This window comes from Ursus americanus, chromosome 24, assembly GCF_024610735.1.
Source record: "Ursus americanus isolate L20-20 chromosome 24, mUrsAme1.1.p, whole genome shotgun sequence".
NCBI lineage: Eukaryota > Metazoa > Chordata > Mammalia > Carnivora > Ursidae > Ursus > Ursus americanus.
The window spans coordinates 44,066,270-44,090,932 of record NC_142150.1 but is presented as its reverse complement, the minus strand read 5'-3'; the positions used below and the strand labels follow the sequence as shown (position 1 = coordinate 44,090,932).

At 58.3% G+C, this 24,663-nt stretch overlaps 1 protein-coding gene across 5 annotated transcripts in view; it reads right to left on the bottom strand.

Annotated features, from left to right (window-relative positions):
* Positions 1-23,637, bottom strand: part of ANO1 (anoctamin 1) — a 157,491-nt gene extending 133,854 nt beyond the window's left edge. For 2 of the 5 annotated variants that reach the window (XM_087855098.1, XM_045775752.2), the window contains exon 1: positions 8,234-8,533. In XM_087855098.1, coding sequence (XP_087711224.1) covers positions 8,234-8,291 — 58 coding nt within the window. In that variant the 5' untranslated portion in view covers positions 8,292-8,533. Of the gene's footprint in view, positions 1-8,233; positions 8,534-23,502 lie in introns of those variants that run through there. The other 3 variants (XM_045775751.2, XM_045775753.2, XM_087855099.1) reach the window with 2 other exon arrangements.
* Between the last annotated feature and the right edge of the window lie 1,026 nt (positions 23,638-24,663).

The following is a 24,663-nucleotide window of genomic DNA, read 5'->3' as shown; positions in this document are numbered from 1 at the left end:
AATTCAGTACGACATGCAAGGCAGCCCGGGCGTGCTTTGGGGACATTCCGCGTTCTCCTCGTGGGCACAGCAGTCTTGCAGATTCAACCACACTGCCGGTCCCTCCCTCCAGAAAAGGACCGGTGATAAGAGCAAACACTTAACCCTGCACCTGGTTCCCTCCACCCCAGGGAACAGAGTCCCCGGGGGGAGCCTACGTGAGGGACGTGAACCCTGGTTCATCTCTCATGCCTCATCCCGTGTCCGCCAGCATGTGAGTGCCGCCTAGTGCCCAGGACCCCAGGCTTCAGGGAGCTGGGAGTGATTTCCACACTAGCTGAGGACTTCATCGGACACTCTGCTGGCGAGACGGGTCTCTTCCAAGGCGGCAGGAACACAAGTGGCGCTAGACCAAACTAAAAGGTTGGTCTCCCATGGGACCTTCCACAGGGACTTTCAAGGCTTATCACCCTTACATGTTAACTTCTTCTTTATATTCATGAGAAAGGGAGAGAGGAGGACTTGGAATAAAAACACACATGAGCACTGGTCTCTCCTCTGCCACAACTTGCTGTGTGACCTTAGGGATATGGCTCAACCTCTCTGAGCCACAGTTTCCTTCTGTTATCAGGAAAGTGAGGGTGTTGGCCTTGGCTTTCTTGTTCAGGGGTCTCTGGAGGGGATCTGGGACGCTCATGAGCTCTTTAAGGGTGGAAAAGCACCTGTTCCAATGCCTACTTATTAAAATCAACGACATAATTACTTAACAATTTGCCCTTTGACGTGGAGGCTGGGGAGTCTCTGTGTGTAAATGAGGTGGTCAGTCGAGGTCAAGACTCAATTTATTGCTCTGCTTCTAACCACTTCTGGAGGTTTGGCCAAGCGAGAGCTTAAATTGTTTGTATTCTTAGTCATAGATTGTTGAATTTACAGCCACAGCGAACTGTTGGTGGTGTCGGCAGGGAAAGCTGATGTTGGAGCACCGGTTAAAGAGGAGCCCACGGAGGACCGTACTTCAGGAAACCCGGCCAGGATGGGTTCATAAGCTGAGGGTTCTGATCGAAAACCCCCTGTGGCCCGTCAAGAAGCCGCCAGAGCTCCAGACGCCAATGTTAAAGGAGAAGCCAGGAACTGTTCAGTGGAGAAGCCTGACAACCCCTATCTCGGCCAGGCCAGCAAGGTCAACGTCACAGACACAGGGCACGTGGACAGCATGTGCCCCGAAGCCACGGCACGCACTGCTCCCTGTGGCCTTCCTCCCAAACACACAACCCAGTCTGAACCTGAGGGAAAAAAAAATCCCAATTAAGGGACATTCCACAAAAGAACTGCATAGTCCTTCTCGAAACAGAGCACGGAGGGGGAGACGGTGCTCCAGCCCCAGAGGCTGCGTGTGCCAAGACCGCGGGGAGCAGGGACACGGGCACGAAGCACCATGGGAAGGCCCGCGAGGCTGCAGGTCAAGAGCTGGGGCTGAGCAGGGAGTCTGGAGGCAGGTGAGCTCAACCGGCGGGGCCGGGGCTGGGCGAGGGCGGGGGAGGCCACCCAGAGGGGCGAGATGGACAGGGCCAGGCAGCGTGGAGGCAACGGTGGAACGGGGGAAGGTGGCCCGGGCTCGGAGAGCAGTGGGCAGGTCTGAGATGTGCGTAGGAACTGGCATGGACTGGCCCAGGCCAAGGGCCAACGAGGGGGACGAGATACCACGCCCAGCTCTGCAGGTGTGCTGGCGGCCAAGTGATCTGAGCCCCGATGGAGGGCAGAGCTGGGGTCCGGGGGCCACCGCCAGGCCGAGTCTGCAGCGGGCAGAGCACAGCCCGGGCCTCCCCCAGCGCCCTGCTCGGCTCTGGCTCCGCTGCTCACTGTCCGGAAAACACAATGCAATAAAAATCATGCCCAATCACGCCTCCTCCCCAACAGCTCATGTCAAAAGCTCCATTTCCACCGCAAACGGGGCATTCAGACGTTTGCACTGAAGTGCCATGTAAAAGCATTAAAAGTCATTAGACAGCAGAGGCCATACGTGGGCAGAAATAATTCTGGTTGAGTATAAAAGGGAAGGATTAAATCTTGAGTGTCGAGGGTAGTGTTTGCAGACCACGCCCAGAGGCAAACAGGGGTGCAACTGAGACGGGCTTTCTCTGCTGACCCGTGGAGGTGGAGAAGGCATGTCCGGGTCCTGGGGGGTTGGGCTATGTGTGGGAGCCCAGCCAAATGGTCATGACAGGCCCCGAGGGGAGAGACGTGTCCCCTGGGCTGCAAGAAGAAAGTGAGCTGAACACCAGGCCAAGCTTTGGCAGCACACGCAGGCCCCTCCAGCGGCTGAACGCATGAACCTAGTAATTTGTCTACCTAATAGCCACGTGACCCTTATCAAATGGATTCCAGAGGGTTGGGAGGCTTTTATAATACTTCATCACGCAGCATGACAACTCTGACTGTGCTCCCAGCGCTCAAGGCTGAGGGCTGGGTCGGCGGCGGAGTGGTGCAGGGTAGGGGCTGGAGAGATGAAGATCTCTCGAGCCGTGACTGGCTCCCTGCTGGGGCTCCTGCAGCAGCCCAGGCCCCACAGAGGAAGGCCTTCTTCTCGGTGGGCTGGGGAGGCAACAGCTGAGTTGGCTGTGACCCAGTTCCAGTCTTCAACTGGCTGCCCCTAACTCTGCCTGAGTCTCCAGGTTTCCCCTGCGAAGCCGGGTGTGGCTATCCACCTGATTGGGCGCTCTTGTGAGTGTGGGCACATTACTTGCTCTCTCGGTGCCTCAGTTTCCTCATCTTTCAAAAGGGACTCCTACTATTCTCAACTTAATGAATATGTAAGGAGGTGACTTGCAATAGTGCCCAGGAGAGGACATGCCAGCAAAAACTGTCAGCTACCATCCATCGATCCATCCATCCACCCACCCACCCATCTACCTATCCATCCATCCATCCATCCATCCATCCACCCACCCACCCATCCATGCACCCACTTATTCACCCACCTATCCATCCATCCATTCATCCATTCATCCATCCATCTACCCACCCATCCATGCACTCACCTATTCACCCACCTATGTATCCATCCATCCATCCATCCATCCATCCATCCATCCATCTATCCATCCATGCATCCATCCATCCATCCATCCATCCATCCATCCATCCACCTATCCATCCATCCATCCATCCATCCATCCATCCATCCATCCATCCACCTATCCATCCATCCATCCATCCATCCATCCATCCATCCATCCATCCACCTATCCATCCATCCATCCATCCATGCATCCATCCATCCATCCACCCACCCATCCACCCACCCACCCATCTACCTATCCATCCATCCATCCATCCATCCATCCATCCATCCATCCACCCACCCACCCATCCATGCACCCACTTATTCACCCTCCTATCCATCCATCCATCCACCCATCCATCTATCCATCCATCTATTCACCCACCTATGTATCCATCCATCCACCCACCCATCCAACCACCTATCCATCCATCCATCCATCCATCCATCCATCCATCCATCCATCCACCAATCCATCCATTGAGACTGATCTGGTATGTGGTCTAAGGGAAGTGAGAGCTGAACCCCTCCTTTCCCCCCAGACAGCAGCTCAGATGGACCATCCTCTGCACACACAGCTTACTCAGACAGAATCAGGAAGCTTCTACAATGTAAATCCAGCGTCAACCCACATGGGCTGTAAACTCCGTGCAAGCAAGGACTGGCTATCCTGTTACCCAGCCCCAGGCACTGAAACTGGCCCAGAGAAGGGGGATCCTCAGTGTCGGTTCAAATCAAAGTGAATTCTGCATCAGATTGCAGTGGCACGGGACAGCTTCCTCTATTCGTCATAGCACAGCACAGAAGAAAAACTCTTTGCATGTACAAGCACATCAGAGGACACTACTGAGAAAGTGACGACAACCGACAGGATCAAAGAAAATACTCGCAAATCATGTAACTTACTGTAAGGGTTTAGCATCCAGAATATATAAAGAGTTCCTACAATCCAACAACAAAAGCAAACAACCCATTAAAACACGCAAGGGAACTGAATAAACAAAGAATATATACCAATAGCCAATGAGAAGATGCACACATCATTTGTTATCAGGCCAAGGCAAATCAGAAGGACAACGAGGTACCATTTCACACCTACTAGCATGGCTGCAATTTTAAAAAACGCAAAACAACAAGTGTTGGTGAGAATGTGGAGACATGGGAATTCCCTTGTGCACTGGTGGTGGGAATGTAAAACGGTGTAGCCCCTGAGGAAAACCGCAGTTCCTCAAGAAGCTAGACATGACCCAGCTATCCCACATCCAGGTGTTTGTCCAAGAGAACGGAAAACGGGACACCAGCGGGGACTTGTATGCAAGTTTTCACAGCGGCATCATTCACAACAGCCAAGGGGTGGAAATAATTCAAGTGTCCCTGACAGACGGACGAACGGATACACAAACCACGGTGCTTCCCTACGACGGGATGTTGTGGACCTGACACCTGTAGGACATGGATCAACCTTGACACACACGCCCAGTGTAACACGCCCGACACCGAAGGACAACTACGGCATGATTCCACCCAGGAAGTATCTAGAAGAGTCCAATTCATAGAGGCCGGGGCAAGACTAGAGGTAACTAGGGCTGGGTGGGGCGGAACGGGACCTATTGCTGAACGGGTGTTCAGTTTCCGTCTGGGACGATGAAGGCAGGTTTTAGAAACGGTGGTGACACTTGCACAGCACTGTGAATGCAAGGGACGCCACAGAAGTGCACGCTTTCAATGATTAAAATATTACATATATTGAACCTCAATTTAAAAGAAAAAAAAACAAAAAACCCCAAAGCAATTCCCTTACCTACTCCCCGCTACTCCAGAAAAAAAAAAAAAAACAAAACCTCCTATTTTTCCTGTTCCCAAAATCACACAGCTGCTCTTCAGGCTTCCCTTCCGCCAGCCCCACAGCCGAAGTGTGGGCAATCCCTGCCAGCTCTGTGTGTGCGCGACAGACACGCAGCGTCGGACCCTCCACCTGCCTCCCAACCCACAGCTCCAGCACCTGCTACCTGGGGTGCTGCGAGAGCCTCGGACCGGCTTCTGCCCTCGCCCCCTCGGCCTGTCCGTGGAGCAGCCAGAGGGATCCTGCCCACACCTAAGTCATCCCCTGCCCTCCCCTCTCGCTGCCCCAGGCCCCGAGGCCCGTCACAGTCTGCATTGTCCCTCCTGCTCCCTCCCTCCGGGGACCCTGGCCGCTGTAGGGGCTTTGCACCTGCTATTCCCACGGCCAGAATGCTCTTGCCCGGTCTCCTTCAGGGAGATGGTCCCATGTGCTCATCCATGAGGGCTTCCCTGGCCACCCTGTTTCTACACACACACAACCACCTCCTGCCGGACCCTCATGTGGCTCTTTCCTGCTCTCCTTTTCTCCGTGGGACATATTGCCAGCCAATACGTTGGATATTTAATTCTCCTCCATGGTCAAGAAAGTTTCACAAGGGCCATGGCTTTGCCTGCTGTCCCCCAACCCCCAGGACGCGGTGCCAGGCACCCAGGAGGCGATCTAGGACTGTTTGCTGAGCGGGTGAGTGCAAGCTGCAGGAGACAGCTCGCCCTTCCCTTCTGAGCGGAGACTCGGGAGCCCAGCCAGGCTGCCTGGGATGCAGACCCCACCTCTGGCACTTATCAGCGGTTTGACTTTCAACAGTCTCTCCATGCCTCAGTTTGCTCATCTGTAAGTGGGTCCAGCGCACAGAGAGAGCGATGCAGCAAAGGCTCTGTAGCGGGATCTGCACGCGCCCGCACACAGCGGACTGCTCGCAGAACTTAGCTAACTTTGCCCTCCCCCCAGTTTCCCTTCCTCCTCTCTCCTGCTTCCCTCCCTCCCTTCCTCCCTCTGTGCCCAGCGTGCCGTCTGTGTAGACAGGCTCATGGGACATCCCAGCAGGGTTTTGAGGTATGCCCAGGAGTGAGCTGGGCAGACAGGATCCAGCAGAGGGATGCCCACCTCCACCGCACCCTAACTCCACCTGCCCTTATGGGAGGCGCGGACCAGGGGCTTATGAATACAGAGCCTGTGCATAAGTAATGAGGGAGCCGCTAAAGGCGGCAGAGTGGGAAGTGGCATCTGTACAACCAATTGCTCCAGGGCAGCGAGAACGAGCTGGTCCCAGGATAAGTCACGGAACGCCAGGTACGACTTCACACCTGGGTCGTATGGACTGGAGCTTATAGTAAGGATGGTGATGATCGGGAGAGGCGACAGTGAGCCAGGACTCGTGCAGAGCGGAGACACCAGGCAGAAGGCTCCAGGCTCAAGTCATCCTCACAGCAAACCTCTGGACGTACAGATAAGGCCCAGAGTGGTTAAGTACGTTGGCCAAAGTCCCACGGCTGCAGGCAGCGGAGCCGGGGCTTGGGATGGGCACTACGGCTGCACTCACTCCTTGCAAGGGCTTCCGGGTCAGACAAGGTGGGGTTCACCCGCCAGTGCCAATGGTGGCCTCTGGAGCACCGTTACACCAAAAGGACTCAAGAGTGGCGTGCTGCTGGGAGGGCTTGTCACCGAGTTTCTCGCATGCCTGCTGCATTGGGACAAGGATCCCCGGGGCCAAACCAGGAACAGACGTTGGGGTGCGAGTCCTAAGGTCTCACACCTGTGAGCCCCGAAGCCCAGAGCAGAGGAGGCAGGGAGAGCCTCCCTCCACATCCAGCCCCGAGGCAGGTGAGCAGTCTGCAGCCAATGTGTCCACAGCTATGCCACAGAGCTGATCCACCAGGGCTCCCCGAGGCTCACAGCTGAGGCCCAGCCCACTCCCCCACTTAAAGCCTATAAGGACCAAAGTGCAGGCCTTCGGCTAGTACCCTCTTGTGGGTGATTCTGCCTGCAATGGGGTAAGGGACAGCCAGAGCCTCACAGGAGCGGGCTCTGGGCTTGGAACCATCATGTCCTGATTCCATGGTCTCAGTGTCTTTGTCTGTACAATGGGGATGATTCTGCTCCCACCTCACAGTGTTGGATGGAAGAGTAAATGTGTGCAGTGCTGAATTCTATGCCCAGGTGCAGGTAAGAGCTTGGTTAGATGTCCACAAACACCGAGTTCAGGGCTCACATAACCAGCTGCTTACAGAGCGGGCCAAGTCTACCCATGAGCTCGAGGAGGGTGCTCGAGACGGCAGGCCAGCCTGGCCAGGTTCCCCCTTCCCCCTCCTGTACCCTGCTCTGCGGGCAGGGCCCCTCTTTCGTCCTCCTGGGCCCTTTATTTGATGAGTATATAGTGTCGCTTCTAGAAAGAAGCCAAATTGGGCTGTTTCAGGAGCAGACGTCAGATAAGTTTCTCCATGGGAATCCAAAAAGAAAAAAAGGGGGTGGGGGAGGAGAGGCAGGGAGAAGGAGTAAGAAGGAGAGCTTCCCATGCTATAGTTAGCAGCTTCCAGTTCCGAGGTGGCATTCTGATTGTAGGGCACGCGATCCTAGCCAGGGCGCTCCAGGAGGGTGGAGCTCGGCTGTGTAATTAAATAAAACTGAGCGCAGGGTATAGACCCTGCCACTGTCCCCTGGCTCTGGGGTTTATTTAATAACCTCTGAACTAGGAGGGAAATCATCCAGGAAACACTGCTTGGCTCATTTATTTTAAAATTATTGGTATAAAAATATCCAGGGTCGTGATTTATGTGCAGGGAGGGGCGCAGGAAGTCAGAGACTCCCCCTCCCAACTCCAGTCAAACCTCATTTGTCTCGCCCCCTTCACCCCCGCCCCCCCGCCCCGCAGTCCCTCTGCAGTTTCCATGATGACTTCAAGTCACAGGAGTTACTTTATATCGCAAATAAATCTCCAGAATAGCACGGAAATATTATGTGTATTAATAGCGCCTGTAAAAACATCCGAAAAGCTTCCATCCGCCGGGGCCGTGGACGCCGCACGGCTGGGAGATGCTCTCCCGGGACTGGGGACGCGCGGCCGGCCTGGCAGATGCCTGCCCCCAGCCCAGCCCGGCCTGGTCCCCGGTGGTCTGTCTGCCGTCTGTTTCTCTGTGGGTGACCCCAGTGACCTGCCGCAGACCGAGTCCCCTTCCCCGCCCCTCACCAGGGAGCAGCAGGGGGGCGGTCTCCGCCACCGGACACCGGGGTCCCCGTCTCCTGCCCCTCGTGCGCCCCTCAGTCCCGGGGAAGCGGCCGTTCCCGGGCGTGCCCGACGCCAATGCTGCCGCGCTCAGGGTCCCTCGGCCCCCGCGCCGCCCCCGGATACTCACGGGCTGCGGGGGCTTCCTTGGGGGACAACCCCTCGAGGTCGATGTCGCCCTCCAGCATGGCGCGGCTCGCTGCCCGGTTCCGGTGCGCCCCGGACGCGCGGCGTCCAGGAGAGGGAACGACGAAGTCACCCCCTGAGGTCTTCGGCGGCTCGGAGGGTCGGGGTCGAGCCCAGCTTAGGAGGGGACCGTCCCCCTCCTCCTCTCAGAAGCAGGACGCGAAGCCGCGCGCGCCGGAGAGCCCAACTTGGCCGCCCTCGCGCACCGCCGCCGCGCCGCTCCTCCCCCTGGGCTTTTTGGGCTGGGGGTCCCGGCCGGCCTCCCCGCCCCCGGGGCTACCTGCGGACGCCGCCCTCGCCCCGCCCCGCGCGCAGCGCGACGCCCCGGCCGCCACCCGGACACCGCGCGCGCGGGCGCGGGGCGCTGGAGAAGAGCAGCAGCGCTCGGTCCGCGGGCCCGGCCCGCCCCCGGCCGCCTGCTCCACCGGGCGCGTCTCCACCCGCCCTGGACAGTCTTATCAGTCGGGGCGGCCAGTGGGGCCCCGAGGGGGCCGTGCGCGGCGCCCCCAGCGAGGGCCCCAGGGAAGGGGTGCTGGCGGGGGGAGGGGCGAGAGAAAGAGGGCACTGCACGGGCAGATTGCGTGGGTGGCCCGGGTTCAGAGTCAGTGGAGAGTACTCGGCTCCCTCCCCCGGGCGGCGGAACCCTAATTCATCACTCTAGCCATTTGACGGGGAAGGAGGAGGAAAGCCCAGGGATGGGAAGGAGATATCCAGGTTGCAGGGCAAGTGCCTGGCCTGAACTTGAACCCCAGCCTATGTAGAATTTAGGCATCTGGGTAAAGTGAGAACTGTCCCCAAGAGAAGGGCAAGTTAAGCAAGGCAAAGAGAACTTGGCCAGGGGCAGAGGCAGGGGGCCTCTGACCCACATCCCCAGGCCAGCTGAGGGCTGGGGGGGCAGGTGCCACTCTCCAGCCCTGCTCCTCTTCAGAAAGCAAGGTCTGCACAACCCAGCATGCTCCCAGACTGCACAGATGCAGTCCCCACGGAGAGCTGGGAGAGTCCCAGGCAAGGCGCCTCCTGTGGCTACAAACCCCACATCCCTGACATCTTTGGATAAACACAATAAACTCTGAGGCAGGGCTGCCCTAGACAAAAGGCAAAAGCTGCTCCCTGACCACAGCATGGGTGGTGGCGGGACAGGGGCAGCCTGGCCTTTTGAAAGGTCATCTCACACTTCGCGCACCCCGAGGAGGAGCCAGGCTGGTGCCAGGAGCCCGCCTGTGCCAGGGACCCCGGACCACCTGCCATGTAACACCCCACAAGCCACCGGCTGTGGCTGGCCCCAGGTGGAGACTGACCCAGCCACCCTTGGGGCCGGACTTTGTTCACAGGAAAGAAATGCATGCATCCTTGAGGATGACCGGCCCTCCCTGAGCCCCACTGGCCTGCTGGCTTTGGTACCCATGTGTGCTGCTCTGGGTGGAAACGCTCACTAGCAGTAACAGAAAAACCACTAAAAACGTCTCCAGCCGAACGTTCCTCCCTGCCCCCCCCCCCCCCCCCCCCCCGCCCAAAGTGCTAAGCACAGAGAGGAGATTCAAGCCCTCCTCCTCCCAGCCAGGGAGGGAGAAAGGTCACCTGCTGTCCTCTTTCGTATTTATCTTGTTTTCAGTTGTGACTAAGTATTTGGGAGATGAGGCACCCAGTGGGGTTTCTTGTTCGAGGTGGATGAAGGCTCAGTCCGTGTAGAGTCTGCAGAAAGCCCCAAGAGAGAGGTACGGACTGGGTACCCCAGATGCCTGCCCCTGGGGGGCAGAGGAAGCTGGATGGAAATCAAGTGCAGTGGGGGGGGGGGCTTGCCGGGGCCACGTGAATTTCACAGAGCTTTTGCATCTGACCCAAACCACTGTTGTGCAGGAGTGGAGATAAAAACTCATTTTTCTTGGAAGAGTCTGATAGCCAGTGTGACACACAGCAATAGCTCAGTTGTATAAATACACAGAGAAAATGTTAGCGTTCTAACCCCTGGAACGATGAACTATAAACCAGAAAAGCTCAGGGGAAAAAAAAATGTAAATAGGTACCGAGGCTATTTTTAACCATCATTGTTTACCTTTTGGGGGGCAGGGATGGGTTATTGTATATTTAGCCTGCCTTAAAATGCACCTTATTTAATGCATTATTATTAGCAGAAATATGTTAAACAGCCATTAATAGATGTTGATTCATTCCAATTGAGGCTATTTTTCTTCTTTTCATCCCCTTGGCTCCAGTGAAGTTGTGCTCTGATGTGAAACCCTTCAGCCGAGTCCAACATACGCCGAAACGCCAGCCGTAGATACAGACTGTTTAAAATGATGTTTGATCCAATGCAGTTTAAAAAGATATTTTAGTAAATACCTGAACCAGCTCATTTTCACAAAGATTGGCTTCGGCTGCGATCTGGGTAAACGTTGCTGAGCCAGAAGGATGGCAGGGCTGGGAAGAGGGGGGCTCCCACTTGGTCTGAGCAGGCAGAGAGTGCCCTGGGAGAAGGGGCACCGAGGGCCCCCCAGCCCATTTTGTGGGACCCCCCTGTGGCTGTCAGGAGCACCCTGCCTGCGTCAGGAAGATGTTTACATCAGGAGCAGAGCCGGGCAAGTGGACCGGCATGGGGAGGTGGCATGCCTCTGTCACAGCCATCATTATAGGATACGGCGGCAATCACGCCACGCCGTCCTTGTAATTATGGGACATGGTTTCCCTTTTCGGCGGTGAGGGAGGGAGAGGAGGCAGCCCTCGGTGAGGCTGGGGCCAGTGCTCATGCCCTGGGGTTGGCCCAGGTTTAAAATAGGCTTTGCATGCAGGGTGAGGCCCAGCCCACTGGGACAGGCTCACTCTCCCCGATGCCCGGGCCTTATCACACTTGGGGGCCCCTTGGAGACTCTGGGGGCCTCCTTGGAGACGCTGAACAAGGCACGTGACTCACGGCAACAGCGCTCAGGGTGTCCACGGCTCCCAAACGCTGCTCAGGACTGGCCAGAGCTCACTTGACCGGCTACGTGTCACCATGCCTAAAGCTACCCCCTCTGCACACCTCAGCGTATTCCCCCCTGCCCCAGTTCCCCGGGAGGACCCTCGGATAGGCCTGGAAGATGCCCAAAGGTCACATATACTCTGCCCCCACCGTCATTCATCCGCCGAACACGTACATGGTCATGGGTCGTTCAAATAGTGACTTCTTGTCATCTCAGGGAGCCTGTTTTCAATTCAGCCTGGTTCTTGGAGCCCCTGCCATGGGTAGGGCCCCGATTTGGGGTTGGCAGGGGGTGGCAAGAGGAGGCCCCGTTCCAGAGCCGGCAGACAGTCGGAGGACACAAGCCTGGGGCTCGCGCTGAATCACAAAGGGGCTGGGACCTGGTCTCGGACAGTTGCTTGGACCTCAGTCTGTGCCTCTGTGGGAAGGACCTTGGCAGAAGCTGCTTCTTCGAGAGGTTTTGCTAAGCTTGAAAGAGGATCCAACTTCCAGCCCAGAACGTGGCGAGTCGTAAGGGCTGGTTTCAGGGGTGCCACTGTTCGTTTCATGCTCAGGTCAAGGCAAGCAGGACCATGTGGTGGGAGTCGCTCCCCACAGAGCTCAGGGCTGGCAGTGGCCCTTGGCCTGCGGGCCAGCAAAGGGGGAGGGTGGCTTCAGGGCAGAGGCCAGAGGAGACACAGAGCCGGGGAAGCAGGTGGAAACTGGCCAGTGTGGCAGGTGTTGGGGGTCAGCGAGTGATGAGTCAGGTGTGGCCACCTCAGACCAGGGTTCTGGGCTGCTGCCCTCAGCAGGACACGGTGAGTCTTTTGATAAAATAAAAAGAAAACCACAATTGTAGGGAGGTGAAATTCACATAACGTGAAATTAACCATTTTAAAGTGAATTGTTTATGCGACCTTTGCCACTGTCTGGTTCCAGGACATTTCCATCACCCCCGGTAAAGCCCCTCACCTCATGGCAGCTCTCCCCACCTTCATTCCCCCAGCCTCAGCCACGGCCAGTCTGCTCCTGGTCTCTGTGGCTTGTCCTGAGCTGGACATTTCGTATCCATGCGGTCACTGCTCCTCTCACACTGTTTCTTTTTTCTTCATGGTGTCCATACGTGATTTCTTTCTCGTAATGTTTCCGAAGGTCATCCATGTTACATATCAGAATGTCGTTTCCTCTCAGGATTGAATAACATCCCATGGTATGGCTCTCCCACGCTCGTTGACCCGAGCGTCCACTGTTCGACATTTGGGCTGCTTCCAAGGGGGTCCCACCAAAGCGCCTGTGTGGGCTGGGGCTCCCACAACGGCCGAGGGTCCCGGGCGAGGCTGGGAAGAGAGCTCAGTGGCTGGGCCATGCAGACAGCCCAGGAGGAAGCCCCGCGAGCTGGGGAGAACGAAGGCCAGCCTTCCCCGCAGCCGCTCACTGTGGACGCGTGGGGCTCCCAATGGTGGACGCGGAGGGCCTGCCTCCGGAGGGGGTCTATCTCCACGGGCTTAAGCAGCAGAGGGGCCCCTGGACCAGGTGGGCCGCCTGCCCGTGCTCCCCTCGGGAGTCTGTTTATTTAACGAGCACTAAGACAGCACTTACTGTGTGCCAGGCCCCGTTCCAAGTACTTGATGAATATCAGCTCCCTGCAGTCCCTGCAGTTATCATTCCCACCTTGCAGATGAGAAGCCTGACGCTCAGAGGGGAGGAGTCACATGGGAGTGAGTGCAGGGCGGGGGCTCAAACCCAGACAGCCTGCTCTGGAGCCAGGCTGAGCCCCGCGCTCTAGGCTGGAAACCCCACGTTCCCCAGACCTCGGCCATCCACAGCCCACGTCCCGATTTGAGCCTGAGCCGGGATCCTCCTGGGCGGAGATTTCCTTCCTATTTTTCTTTAACCCAGCTCACTTCTCAACAACCTTTTCACTGTTAACTTTTATTTTTTAATGTTGGTAAAACACACATGATATAACAGGTCCCGTTAGCCATTTATGAGCGCACAGTTCCGTGGCGTTAAGTGCACGCACATTGCTGTGGGGCCACACCACCGACGGTCTCCAGAACCTTCCATCCTCCCAAGCCGAACCTCTCTTCCCATCAGACCCCCACTCTTCCCATTCCCACTGCCTCTTGCCTGGAGGAGGCGACCAGCCTCCTGGTACGAAGTCGAGACTTGTCTTGAGCTTACTGCAAAGACCAACAGAGACCAAGGAGGCTGGGCTGGGCCTGCACCGGCGCCGCGTGGTCCTGCCGCCCTGAGCCCCTGTGCCGCCTGAAACCGGTTCCCTTTGCACCGAAAGTAGGTTTGCAGAACACCTGTGGCGGGGGAACGCATCTGGGGAGATGCCAGAAATAGCAGCCACCGCTTCCGTGCACGATGAGGTTCTGTGAGCCGCCGCAGTGGCCCCGGCTCGCTGGCTGTGTCCCTTCCAGCTGCAGGGCGGCCACCGCGGGCACGCTGGACTCAGGTCTGCTCTGTTTGTCATCTGCGCTACCTCGACCGTCGGAGGGATGGGTTCTCGTCCCCGTGACAGCTGAGGAAACTGATACCTGGGCCGGGAGAACCGCTCGCCTGAATCCACACCATTGCTAAGGGTCAAATCCTGCCCAATGGATTCTAGAACTTTCTAGTCGACTCCAGAACGCTTTCCACCGCACCATGCCAACCTTCTGTTTGGACACAACACATTATTACCGGAACAATAAGAAGCCTATGGAAACAATAGAAAAACATCCTATTTAAGCCCATTAATGTGCTGCGGCTGGGGCTGCTTGGCCTCTCCTCAACCTTCCGCCTGTTTGTTTGTTTGCGGGATGAGGTAGGCGGAGGGCCTAAGGGAGACTCTCCTCACAGCCTTCCAGGTATGACTAACATCCTGCGGCCTGTTTACCCTCAGAGGCTGCTCCTCTTGCTTGAGTTTTGGGAATTCAACAGACTCTAATTAATGGCGCAAATATTTACACTCAATGCCCCATCAAAGAGTACACAGCCTGGTTTTGGGGGGGGGGGTTCAGAGTAAATAATACCGATGCCCATGGCTCTCAGCCATAAACCAGAGGTGAGATTATAGGCTCCAGGTATGTTTTTAAGTGGTTCGAAGATGGCAGATTTATATATAAAGTCCCTCTATAATTCAACACATCCGGGGGGTTTTTTTCCCCAAAAGGTCAAAAGGGAGCAGTCTTCCCTTGGTGGAGATTATCAGGAGTCGATGATGAAATGCCCCTGGACAGGAGGATCGCTTCCCCTGGAGCGTAGTGTTAAGAGAGAACAGTCTAGAAGCCGGTCTGCTGTCACTGCAGGAGTCTGCTTCTTAAAGCCAAGGCCTTTCCAGGTGCCTTGACCACAAAAACCTGAGACCTTGTTATCTGATGGGGTGCCTGCCTGCCTGGCACAAAGGCCCATCAGACGGCTTGGAATGCAGCCCCTCCTAGGAACTGGAGGCCAGGCCTCAGTGTCCTCCAGGGTTTTTTTGCCCAGGAGAGCAGTTTTGTCCCCAGGCCTCACCCTCTTCTTCAGTGTGGGTTGGGGGTTCAGGATTCCCAGGGAAAGAAAACACTGGGTCCAGCTGCCCTTGGGGACCCCTGCCTGCCCCGCCCTCCCTCCGCGGCCCTTTACAGAGCTCCTTGATCCTCCCTTGGCGAGGTTCCCTTCCCCCTTCAGCCACAGTATGCAAATGACAGGCACTCGGTTCACAAAGCCTTCTCTCCCCGGGGGCTCTTGAGACAAGGCTTTCCCAGACCTTCGGACGGAATCTGAGAAGGAAAAATCCATCTCAGTTATCTCCAAAGGGCTCAGAGCCCGAAGGACATGGTGCCCATGGTGCCCTGGGCAGTGGGGCACACAAAGCCACTGTCGTCTCGGGGGACACTCCTGACGAGGACTCAGCTTCCAGTGTCCCTGAAAAGATGAGGGTAAGTGCATGTCCCCAGGACACCCTTCTGCCTCCCCAAGGACGCATTTGCTTTGGAAGTCTCACTCCGGGCATCCGCCCACTGCAACCTCAGGCCTCAGGGCCCTGCGGGTTGGCGGGCTGGGGAGGGTGGGCTGGCCTGCTGCTCGTCCTGTGCTGGCCGGACGGGCTGTGGTGTCTCCCACTTGGAAGGGTAACCCTGCCGCCCCCTGCTCGCTTTCAGGTGAGCACCTCCCGCCTAAGGCACAGGTGGCCTCGCAGTGTGGGCGCACGCCTGGGCTCTTGGAGCGGGGCGCGGGGAGGCTTCTGCGGGACCAGCCCCTCCCGGCCAGGGCTCAGCCTTCGCCGCACGTTTACTGGTCCTGCGGCCTCGGGCGGCACTCTGGCATCGTCCTCTGCGCCAGAGTCTGTGTGACAGGTCAGGTGGCGCCCAAGCCCCCTCTTGGCTCTTCAACCCCAAGGATTTAATAGCATTTTGAGGAAGCTGGGAGGCTGCCCTCCGCCTCTGGACCATGGCTCCATTCAGACCCGGAGAAGCAGGGGAGAGTGGGCTACCGATGGGGCCGGCTGGCACGGCGGGTCGGCAGCCTCATCGCACGCAGCCTGCCTGTCTCGTCCACGGTCCAGAGCACCCATCTCTGGGGGTGGGACGAGGATGTGGTGGGCCTACGCGGGGAGCACCCGGCCCAGCCTCTTTCAAGCTCTTGCTATAAAAGGACTCTGGTCCGTGCCAGTCAGGGCCTGGCAGCAAACAGATGGCTCCCTCCAGAGGGGTTTGTATGAGTCTGCTCAGGCTGCTGGAACAAACACCGCGGACGGGGCTCACACAGCAGACGCTCACTGTCCCCAGTCCTGGAGGCCGAAGCCCGAGATGCAGGCACGGGCAGGGCAGGTCCTCCCGAGGCCTCTCTCCTCGTGTGTGGACGGCCGTGCTCTCCCTGGGTCCTCACGGGGTCGTCCCTCCACGTGTCTGTGTCCTGATCCCCTCTTCGTGGAAGGACCCCGGTGACATGGGATCAGGGCCACCCCGGTGACCCTGTTTTATGTCAATCACCTCTGTCAAGGCCCCAGCTCCAGACACAGTGACATTCTGAGGTGCTGGGGGTCTGGACTCAAACAGAGGAATTTGGGGGCCAGATTCAGCCTCTGCCAGGTTTAATGAAAGGACAGTTCACGGAGGCTCGGGTCAGTTGGGGGATCAGCAGGAGGGGATGAGGCACCCCCACGCTAGCAACAGGGGCAGTCAGGCCAGGACTTCCGGAGGCTGGGCTGGAGGAGAGGGCTGCGGCCCTCGGGGCAGGAGCCTCTGCTCGCAGGAGAGGCCAGAGGAACAGACGGCCAGTCCTCTGTTCTGATGGCCAAGTGTGTTTGGAATCCAGAGGGTGACAGGTGAACCCAGGGCCTGAAGGCCATGTCCCCCTTCCCAGCCCTTGTCCCAGGGCACCTAGCAGAGCAGGGGTGAGGGAGCGGGGGGCGGATGGAGGCTCTGGCACCACACAGCGGGTCAGGGCTTTGACTCCAGCCATGTGGACGGCTTCATAAACCAAACAAACCAGAACGAACTAAAACAAACACATCGATCCACCGCTCTGTTCCTGCCAGCCAGGAGGTTTCGAGCGAACGGTGCTGCAGTACAAGCCGCCTCGGCGGGGAGACAGCCCCCAGCAGCTCGCTGGCTCCTGGTGCAGGACGGGCAGCCCGTCGGGAGCAGCGTGTCGGGAGAGCGAGCGGCCCGGAGCGGGGGTCCCGCAGCTGCTGTGGGCACGAGGAAGCCCGGAAAGATGCGTGTGCGTGTACCCAGGGACTGAAGGAGGGACTTTCCTTCTGGGACCCCGTTACCCAGGAGTCTCTGTGCTGAAGGAGCCCAAACTGCCCGTGAGGGAAGACCGTGGGCCTGCCGTCGGGGTCTGGCTCAGTTCCCTCCTCTCAGGGGCCTCGTTTCCACTGAAAGACACCAGCTCCTCACCCCCAACTTCCCAGAGTGTCAGAGCCTGTGGCGCCCCGTGGGCCCCATGGGAGGCTTTCCTGGGGGCCTCCTCAGGGAGGGTGGGTGGGCTTTTGTCAATTTGGGGAGGGGGCTGCCCGGCATTAACTCCCTTTCCCACTTGGGGATCTTCTGGGTGTGATATTGGTGGATACAGAGCCCACTCTTCCATAAGGTGGTGGCAAGCCCTCAGCTTCGGCTCGCGGGCAGCCGGGCCTTGGGGCCGCGGAGGGCAGGGGGAGGACCGACTCGGGACAGTGGGGCGCGGTCAGTGGCTGTGGCAGCCACGTGCCGTGGCAGGGGATCTTGTGATAGTATGAAGAGAGGACACTTGCCCATCCCTTCACTCCCGCCTTCACGAGGCCATCCATCACGTTCTTTTCCAGAGAGAGAACCACAGTGGATTTCTGTTGCTTGCAGCGGAGGGTCCCGACTCCGGAAGGTGACATCTGCGCTCGTGCCCGGAAGCCCGCTGGTCCCGGCGTCTTCCTTCTGAGCCACTGGTGTGGTCTTATTTTGTGGACAATCTGAATGATGTAGTGATTTCCCACTTAGGATTGGCTGCTGGGAGTCTCGGGGACAACTTTGGGGTGGTGCCTGCGGCAGGCGGTTAGGACGAGGGGCCACCCGCAGCTGAGCCACACGTTCTTCGATCTGGTGCCGGGCCAAGAACACAGGGTGGGGGGGTCCCTCTTGCTAAGAGACTGCAGACTGGCACCCACCTGCCCTTTGCCAGCTCGGCGATCTTGGGCAAGTGCGCTTCTCCTCTGTCTCCTTTTAGAAGATGGAGATCCACGTGGAGCCTCGTGGAGAGCAAGTGGGCAAGACAAGGTCAAGCCCTCCGTGTCCGGCCCGCAGCAGCCGTTCTGCAGGTGCCCTTCTTCCAGAACCTCATTGTCCCTATGCCTCATTGTTTGTGTGCTCTCCTCCCAGATTATTGTTTCTTGTGGGATTTTAGAAATCTCAGCAAGCTACGGGGGCGCCTGGGGGCACACTCGGTGGAGCGTCTGGCTCTTGGTTTCAGCTCAGGTCATGATCTCAGGGTCATGAGATCGAGCCCCGTGTCAGGCTCTGTGGTCAGTACAGAGTCTGCTTGAGATTCTCTCTCCTTCTGCGCACCCCACCCCCACTCACTGGCTTTCTCCCCCACCCCCTCTAAAATAAATAAATCTTAAAAAAAAATCTTGGTCAGCTACCTTAAAACCCCTTTAGAACAAGGTGCAATCCTGAAAGCAGACGCTCCCATAAGGACACGTGTACCGACATCTCAGGCCACCCGGGAACATCTCCCCAGAGCTGCCAGATCAGGGAATTAAAAGCATTTTTCATCTCTAACAGAGTCTTCGAGGACCAATAGAAAATACTTAGAAAAGTGGAAGACTTCAGGCAATAAATATTTATCGAGCGCCTCCCTGGAACAGGCTCAGACGCTGAGGGCACAGGGCTTTAGAAAATCTTTGCCGCTATAGAGATGATCTTCCTACACAGGAGAGAGAGGACGGGCAAGCACAGTGTTGGAGAGCGAGGGGTGTTGAGGGAACACGACACAGCCTGAGGGGACAGAGAGCAAGCTGCCACAGACAGGGGACCGGAAGGGATGTTCGGACACAGGCCAGAGGGCGAGTGGGCAGGGCGCTGTACAGGCCTCTGGGGAGGAACGTCCTGGGCCCAGGGGCCAGCCGTGCAAAGGCCCTGGGGGCAGCCGGCTGCTACATTTGCAGCAAGCTTGAGTCTCTCAGGAATGCTGGTGAGGAGTAAGGAATCCTCTTGGACTTATGCACCGTGTCTGGAGGCAGGATCCCAGGGCACTGTTGATACGGCGTATTTACACAGAAATATCTTATCACGACGCAGTGTGAAAGCGACAAGAGCCCTCGGTCAGGAATTGTTTTACGGCTTCAGGAAGATGACACACGTCATGTTAATCGCAGGGTTTCACAGTTTCCACAGGCGGGGAAGGCGGGGTTCACGGGTGTGCAGGCAGAGCCTCCCTGGGGACATGAGGTCGTTCCACTGTCCGTGAGCCACTCACTGGTGACTGGATCCGTCGTGCATCCACAGTGCACCTCATTCCGCTGGGGCCACCAGATACGCATCTCCTGACCGCGCACCTGCCTAACGGGAAGGTCTGGGTGTGATGGCTCGCTCTGCCCGGCATAGACCGGGATGGCGCCATGCTCCCCCACGCGGCATAACGGGCCAACACCCCAGGGGCATCCCTCAGCTAGCCTTCCGTTGTCTTTTCCGTGGAGCCATTTACCCACAGCAGAGGCCACGGGGACTGACAGCCCATTTTACAGATGAGAGACCGAGGCTCCGAGGGAGGAGGGGAGAGCCAAGTCCCTGCAGTCGATAACCAAAATGAGGGCTGGGGAGCCTCCCGAACCCGTGCCACAGACTGCCACTGGCCAGTGTTTACTCTTTGCCTTTCTCTTAAAATAACTAGTTTTTAGCTGATGCGTAACCACCCAGAACAAAGCCTGCATGTCCCAGCTACCTTTGCACTCACTGCGGCCATGGAACTAGGTTGAGGCCATGGGAATCAATGAAAGCCTATGAACAATTTCCAGGGGAGGAGAGTGCCATTCTATACCTTTTCTCTCTGCAGTGCTGGAATGCAGACTTGATGGCTTGAGCTCAAGCAACTATATTGGGCCATGAGGTAGATGCCTTTGCTGAGCATGGCAGAGCAGCCTGACAGAAGGACCCCGGGTCTCTGATGACTCATGAAGCCCCCTACCAGTCCTAGAATCCCAACATGCCTACCTCTGGACTCGTCTTATGTGAGAGAAAATCACTCTCAGCTTTTTAAAGATAACTTTTCTGTCCCTTGCTGCCGACCCAACAGAAGCCTTCCCTTCAATGTGGCTGTTTATGCAAGTCCCTCGTCATGACAGAGATGAAGAAAGAGCCCCAGAGAGGGGGTGTGATCTGTCCAAGGTCGCAGCGCTTCACTTACATAAGCATTTCATTTCAGACCTGCTGAAATACTTGCTAAAGCAAATGGCCCTTGCTCCCCAAGGGCCAGCCCAGACCGGGCCCGCAAGTTCACAGGAGGGCTAATCAATGAGGCCGGGCACACTCGGAAGGCCTTCGCCCCCCCCTGCCACCACCACCATGGCTGCTGTGAGCCCAGCTCTGCTCCACCCTCCCCGAGGACGCGTGCAGAACCTGGTTCCATGACCCGACTCTGAGAAATCATTCCCCTGAGGGTCAGGCTCTGGGGTAGTCGGGTACACGAGTCTATCGGTTCTGGTCAGGCTTCTGATCTGTGACATCCCTGGTGTCGGGGTCCCCTCCTCCGAGAGAAGGTCCTGCAGGCCCCCCCGCTCTCCTCCTCCTAGCCGTCTGCATTTCCTGTTGGCAGAGCCTTTTCTTGAGACCCTGAGACCATGGCCTCTCTTGGTGACAAGAGAGACAAATTTCTCAGTAGAGTCGGATACTTAGAATGTCCGCCTGAAGACAAATAAGGGCCGTGGGCAGAGGGAGGCCCTTCCCAGCCCCAACATCTGACGCTGAGCCTCACTGAGGAAGACGCTGCCATGTGCGCCCTGTCCTTCCAGTTCTGGGGGGGGGTCATGCCCATTTTACAGAAGAGGAAGCCGGGAGCTGAAAGTTTGATGCACCCCAGGCCACACCCGCTAGGCAGACCCGGTCCTGGGATCTAGCCCCTGCCCCAAACCAGACCCCGGGACCCCCTACCGCCCTTCCCAGCCCCCACCCTCGGAGGAAGTCTCTACACACGGCCCTGAAAGGGGAACCACGGGACTTTGGTGACCGCTGGAGGAGTGTCTGCTCCCCTGCGCCCGGTCAGAGCCCGTCCCCCTGGGCCCTGCTGCGCTGGCTGTCCCGCAGCTGTCCCACGCCCTGCAGAGGGGCGGGTTTCCATTCAGCCAGGAGTCACCCGTGAAGGGTGGTGCTAACCTCGCTCACACTACGGTGTGACTGACTCCTGCGTGTCAAACGGCTCCCCATTGCAGATGCCGGCATCACCATCAAGGGCTCTGCTCCTAGGCCTTCGTGACAAAGACAAAGACTGAAGGGCACAGCTGCCAACAGCAAGCGAGGGGTCTTCCCAGGGGATCCCCCAAGTTACAGCCCCGCGCCGAAGCCGGGAGCTACTTCAGGCCGGGTCGGGAGCCCAGGGGCTGTGCGGTTAGCAGAGGAGTGTCGCTCACTGTGCCGCCACCGCACGGAAACCCGGCTCACAGAGTGCTCCTGGGAGGGGTGGAGGCAGGAACCCGAACCCCGAGTGCAGCTGGAGGCTCGCGTGCTCATCCCCCGCAGACGGGGAGGTGCAGCCCGCTGGCTGCAGCCCTTCCCTAACGGGACCCTGCCTCTGGGCAGCCTCTCGGGTCCTGCCCCCAGTTTCACGGTCTTCGTGAGACGGCTCCCGCGTTGGCTCTAGGATTCAGTGTTCCCTGGAATTCCTAGACCGGAATCCGCCCTCCTCCTCTGTGAGCCTGGGCCGGCCATCCTCCGGAGAGACGGCCTCACCGATGACAGAGCAGAGTCACCGCGTCTCTGCCGTGGCCGTCCCAGGACTACCTTGCGGGACGCGGGTCCTCCAACGGTCTCAGTGTGGGGATCGCAAAAACTTGGCAACTCTTTGCAGCTATTTGAGGGCTTCTCTAAACATCTGATTGCCTAATTCACATTCCTCCTCCCTCTGCCTTGACTCTCAGACACTTTGAGAACAAACCAAAAGGAAAAATTAATCCTTTTCCAGCAAACTCACTCATTTTTGCAAATCCTCACTCTGTCCCCCTCGGCCCTGGAGATGGAGGGTCAGTCCTGGGTTGGGGGGGGGCCGGTCTGGCCTTGGCCAAGGCAGTCTCTGGGAAGGGAGCTGCCTGGTAGGCTCTGACCTCTGACCCCTGAGGGGGAAGCACAGAGCGGGCCGTCAGAAACCACCTCCCTCCGCCCCTGTTGTCACGCAAGAGAGGACGCCCCTGCTCCTGTCCTGGAGTTACCTCTGGGGAGCCAGGGGATGCTTGTCAGCTTCCTCCTCCATTCACTCACCCATCCATTCACTGGAGATGGAGTGATGCCATTCACTCACTCACTCACTCACTCACTCACTCATGTACGAAGCAGAGGACAGAGGGTGGGGCTGGTCGGACGGATCCAAGTCTTACACTTGATGGCTGAATTCCCACGGGACGAGAGGTCAGCTCTCTCTCAGAGAGGCCCCCAGTGTCCCCCAGTCGGCTCCCCATGCCAGAAAGGGCCTCAGAGGCCGCCTGCTCCCCCACCTACGGCAGGGACCCCCTCTAAGAATCACAGGCAGGACACTAACGGCCTGGGAGCGTGGAGCTAGCTTTCTCCCTCCCTGAGCTTCAGGGGCCCAGGCCAGCCAGCGGGGAGGGACAGGACCAATGTGAGAGTCCCCACGTGCTTCATCAGGCAGAAGGGAGCTGCTCAGTGCATGTTGCTCAGAGCAGAAACTCCCCGTCGTACAGGAGGCCCAGAGGTGGGAGCGGGCTGGCCTCTTAATTCTCAGCCCCCGTACAATGTCCCCTCTTTCTGCGACATGAGCGGCTCAGTGATTGTGAGAGGAGGCTCTGGAGAGGGGCGGCTAGGCTCCCCCACAGCCCCTCCCATATCCACTGGGCGACCCTCCGGCTGGTGGCTTCATCTCTCTGGGCCCCAGCTTTGCATAATATGGGATCGAAACAGCACTTGGTAGGTGCCAGGCTCTTCCTTTGGGCTTGACACTGTTATTATTCCCATTTACCAATAAGGGAACCAAGCACAGAGAGGTGCAGCAGCTTGCTCTAGGTGGCCCAGCGGCTAAACGAGAATTGGGTCTAACGTAGAGGTCTGGCCCCAAAGCCTTGGCATCAGGGCCGCCCTCGTAGGGCCCCTCGAGGCTCAACGGGGTGTCCGGCATACAGTTAGCACTCCATCCAGGCAGTACCGTGATTCTCAAGGGAAGGGGGTGGATTGCCTTCCAGAAACACTGGGCAGCGTGGAGACATTTCTGGGGTGTCACAGCTGAGGGTGGGGTGCTCCTGCCTCTAATGGGTGGAGGCCAGGGACGCTGCCAAACATGGCACCGTGCACAGGACGGTCCCCACGGCGAGGAGTGAGCCAGCCCCAAATGTCAACAGTGCCGAAGCTGAGAAACCGGGCTTGTGATTGTTCTTCTCGGGAGGGGCTTGCCTTCTGGAAGGTGTCTCGCATTAACCTACCCCCAGTCGGGCCTGCCACCGCGGGCGGGGGGGGGGGGGGGTGTTTCTCCACCGGGGCCTGGGCACGGCCCAGAAGCCACATGCACGGGGACCTACAGGGCAGACCGGGTGTCCGGCCTGGGCTGACTGGGCTGGCGGCGTGCGGTGCTCCCCGGACACCCACCCCGCTGTGGACCCCGTGGCTCCTTACTGGTCAGCAGAGGGTCCAGCGCCGTCTCCTCCATCTGAGCGCCGTCCACGCTCTCGCCGCTAGTGGCTGCCGGCTCCCCCCACAGGCTGCAGAACGCCGCTGCGCCGGGATCTCGGGCAAGAGGCAGAGGCCTCTCCCGAGGTGAGCAGGGTTTGCAAAATGAGTCAGCGGGGCAAGAGGACTGGCAGCCAGGTGTCGAGGGTGGGTTAATCAGTAACATGCAGACACTTCCCTGGGATCCCAAAGGACCCTCGGGCGTGACCTCAGCCAGCCTCCACTGGTGTCCTGGAAGACCCGTCCCATCAGGGCCCGCCTTGGTCTGGTCGTCTGCTGAAGGGAGAGTCCGCACCCAGGGACCCTCTCCCCCTTCACCCGTAGGGCTTCAGCTCTGCCCAGTCAGGGCCACGGAAGGAGAGTGGTCCCATTTCACAGCCCACACCAGCAACGGTCCCTTCGACCACCCTTCTCTAAGGGTCTCCTCTGTTTCCCACGCTCTGCCAGGCACCCGGCATATCTCTTCTCCTTGGACACTGTCCTAATCCTGCAAGCGATGAGTTGTGTCCCCATCTCTCCGGGGAAGGGGTGAGGCCCCACAGGTGGCTGTCCGGTGAGAAGCCTGGTGAAGAACAAGGAGGAAAAGGAATCAATCCTTTCTTCCCTTGGGGTCTCTTTCCTCAGCCGACACACAAGCCGTTCAGGAGTTAAATGAGGCCACGCAAGGAAACTGCGGGGCACGGTCCGGAGCGCGCAGGGGCGCTCGATAAACGTCGGCTGCTTTCCATGTCAGCGGGCTGTGGCTCCAGGCCCAGGCCCCGGGTTCTGGCCTGGTTTGTCACTGGTGTGGAAGCACGTGACACGTGTCGGATGGACGGTTGTTGGGTGACTTGACCAAAGCCACAGGGCAGGGCAGTCTCGGGTGGGTCTGCCCCCCGGGATGTGCTTCCTCCAAGGGCCGTTTCGGTCCTGTGGTTTCCTTCATCACCCGGGAAGTGGATTGCTCCCCTCGGGGGGTGGGTTTACGAGCAGACGCCCCGCATTCCAGCGGCAGTGAAGACCCTGCGTCTGTGGCTGTCCTGACCGGAGGAGGGATGACAGGGTGTGGACAGGGTGGGGGGCTGGCCAGCAACCATGAGGAGGCCAACCCCTCCGGGGGTAAGAGAA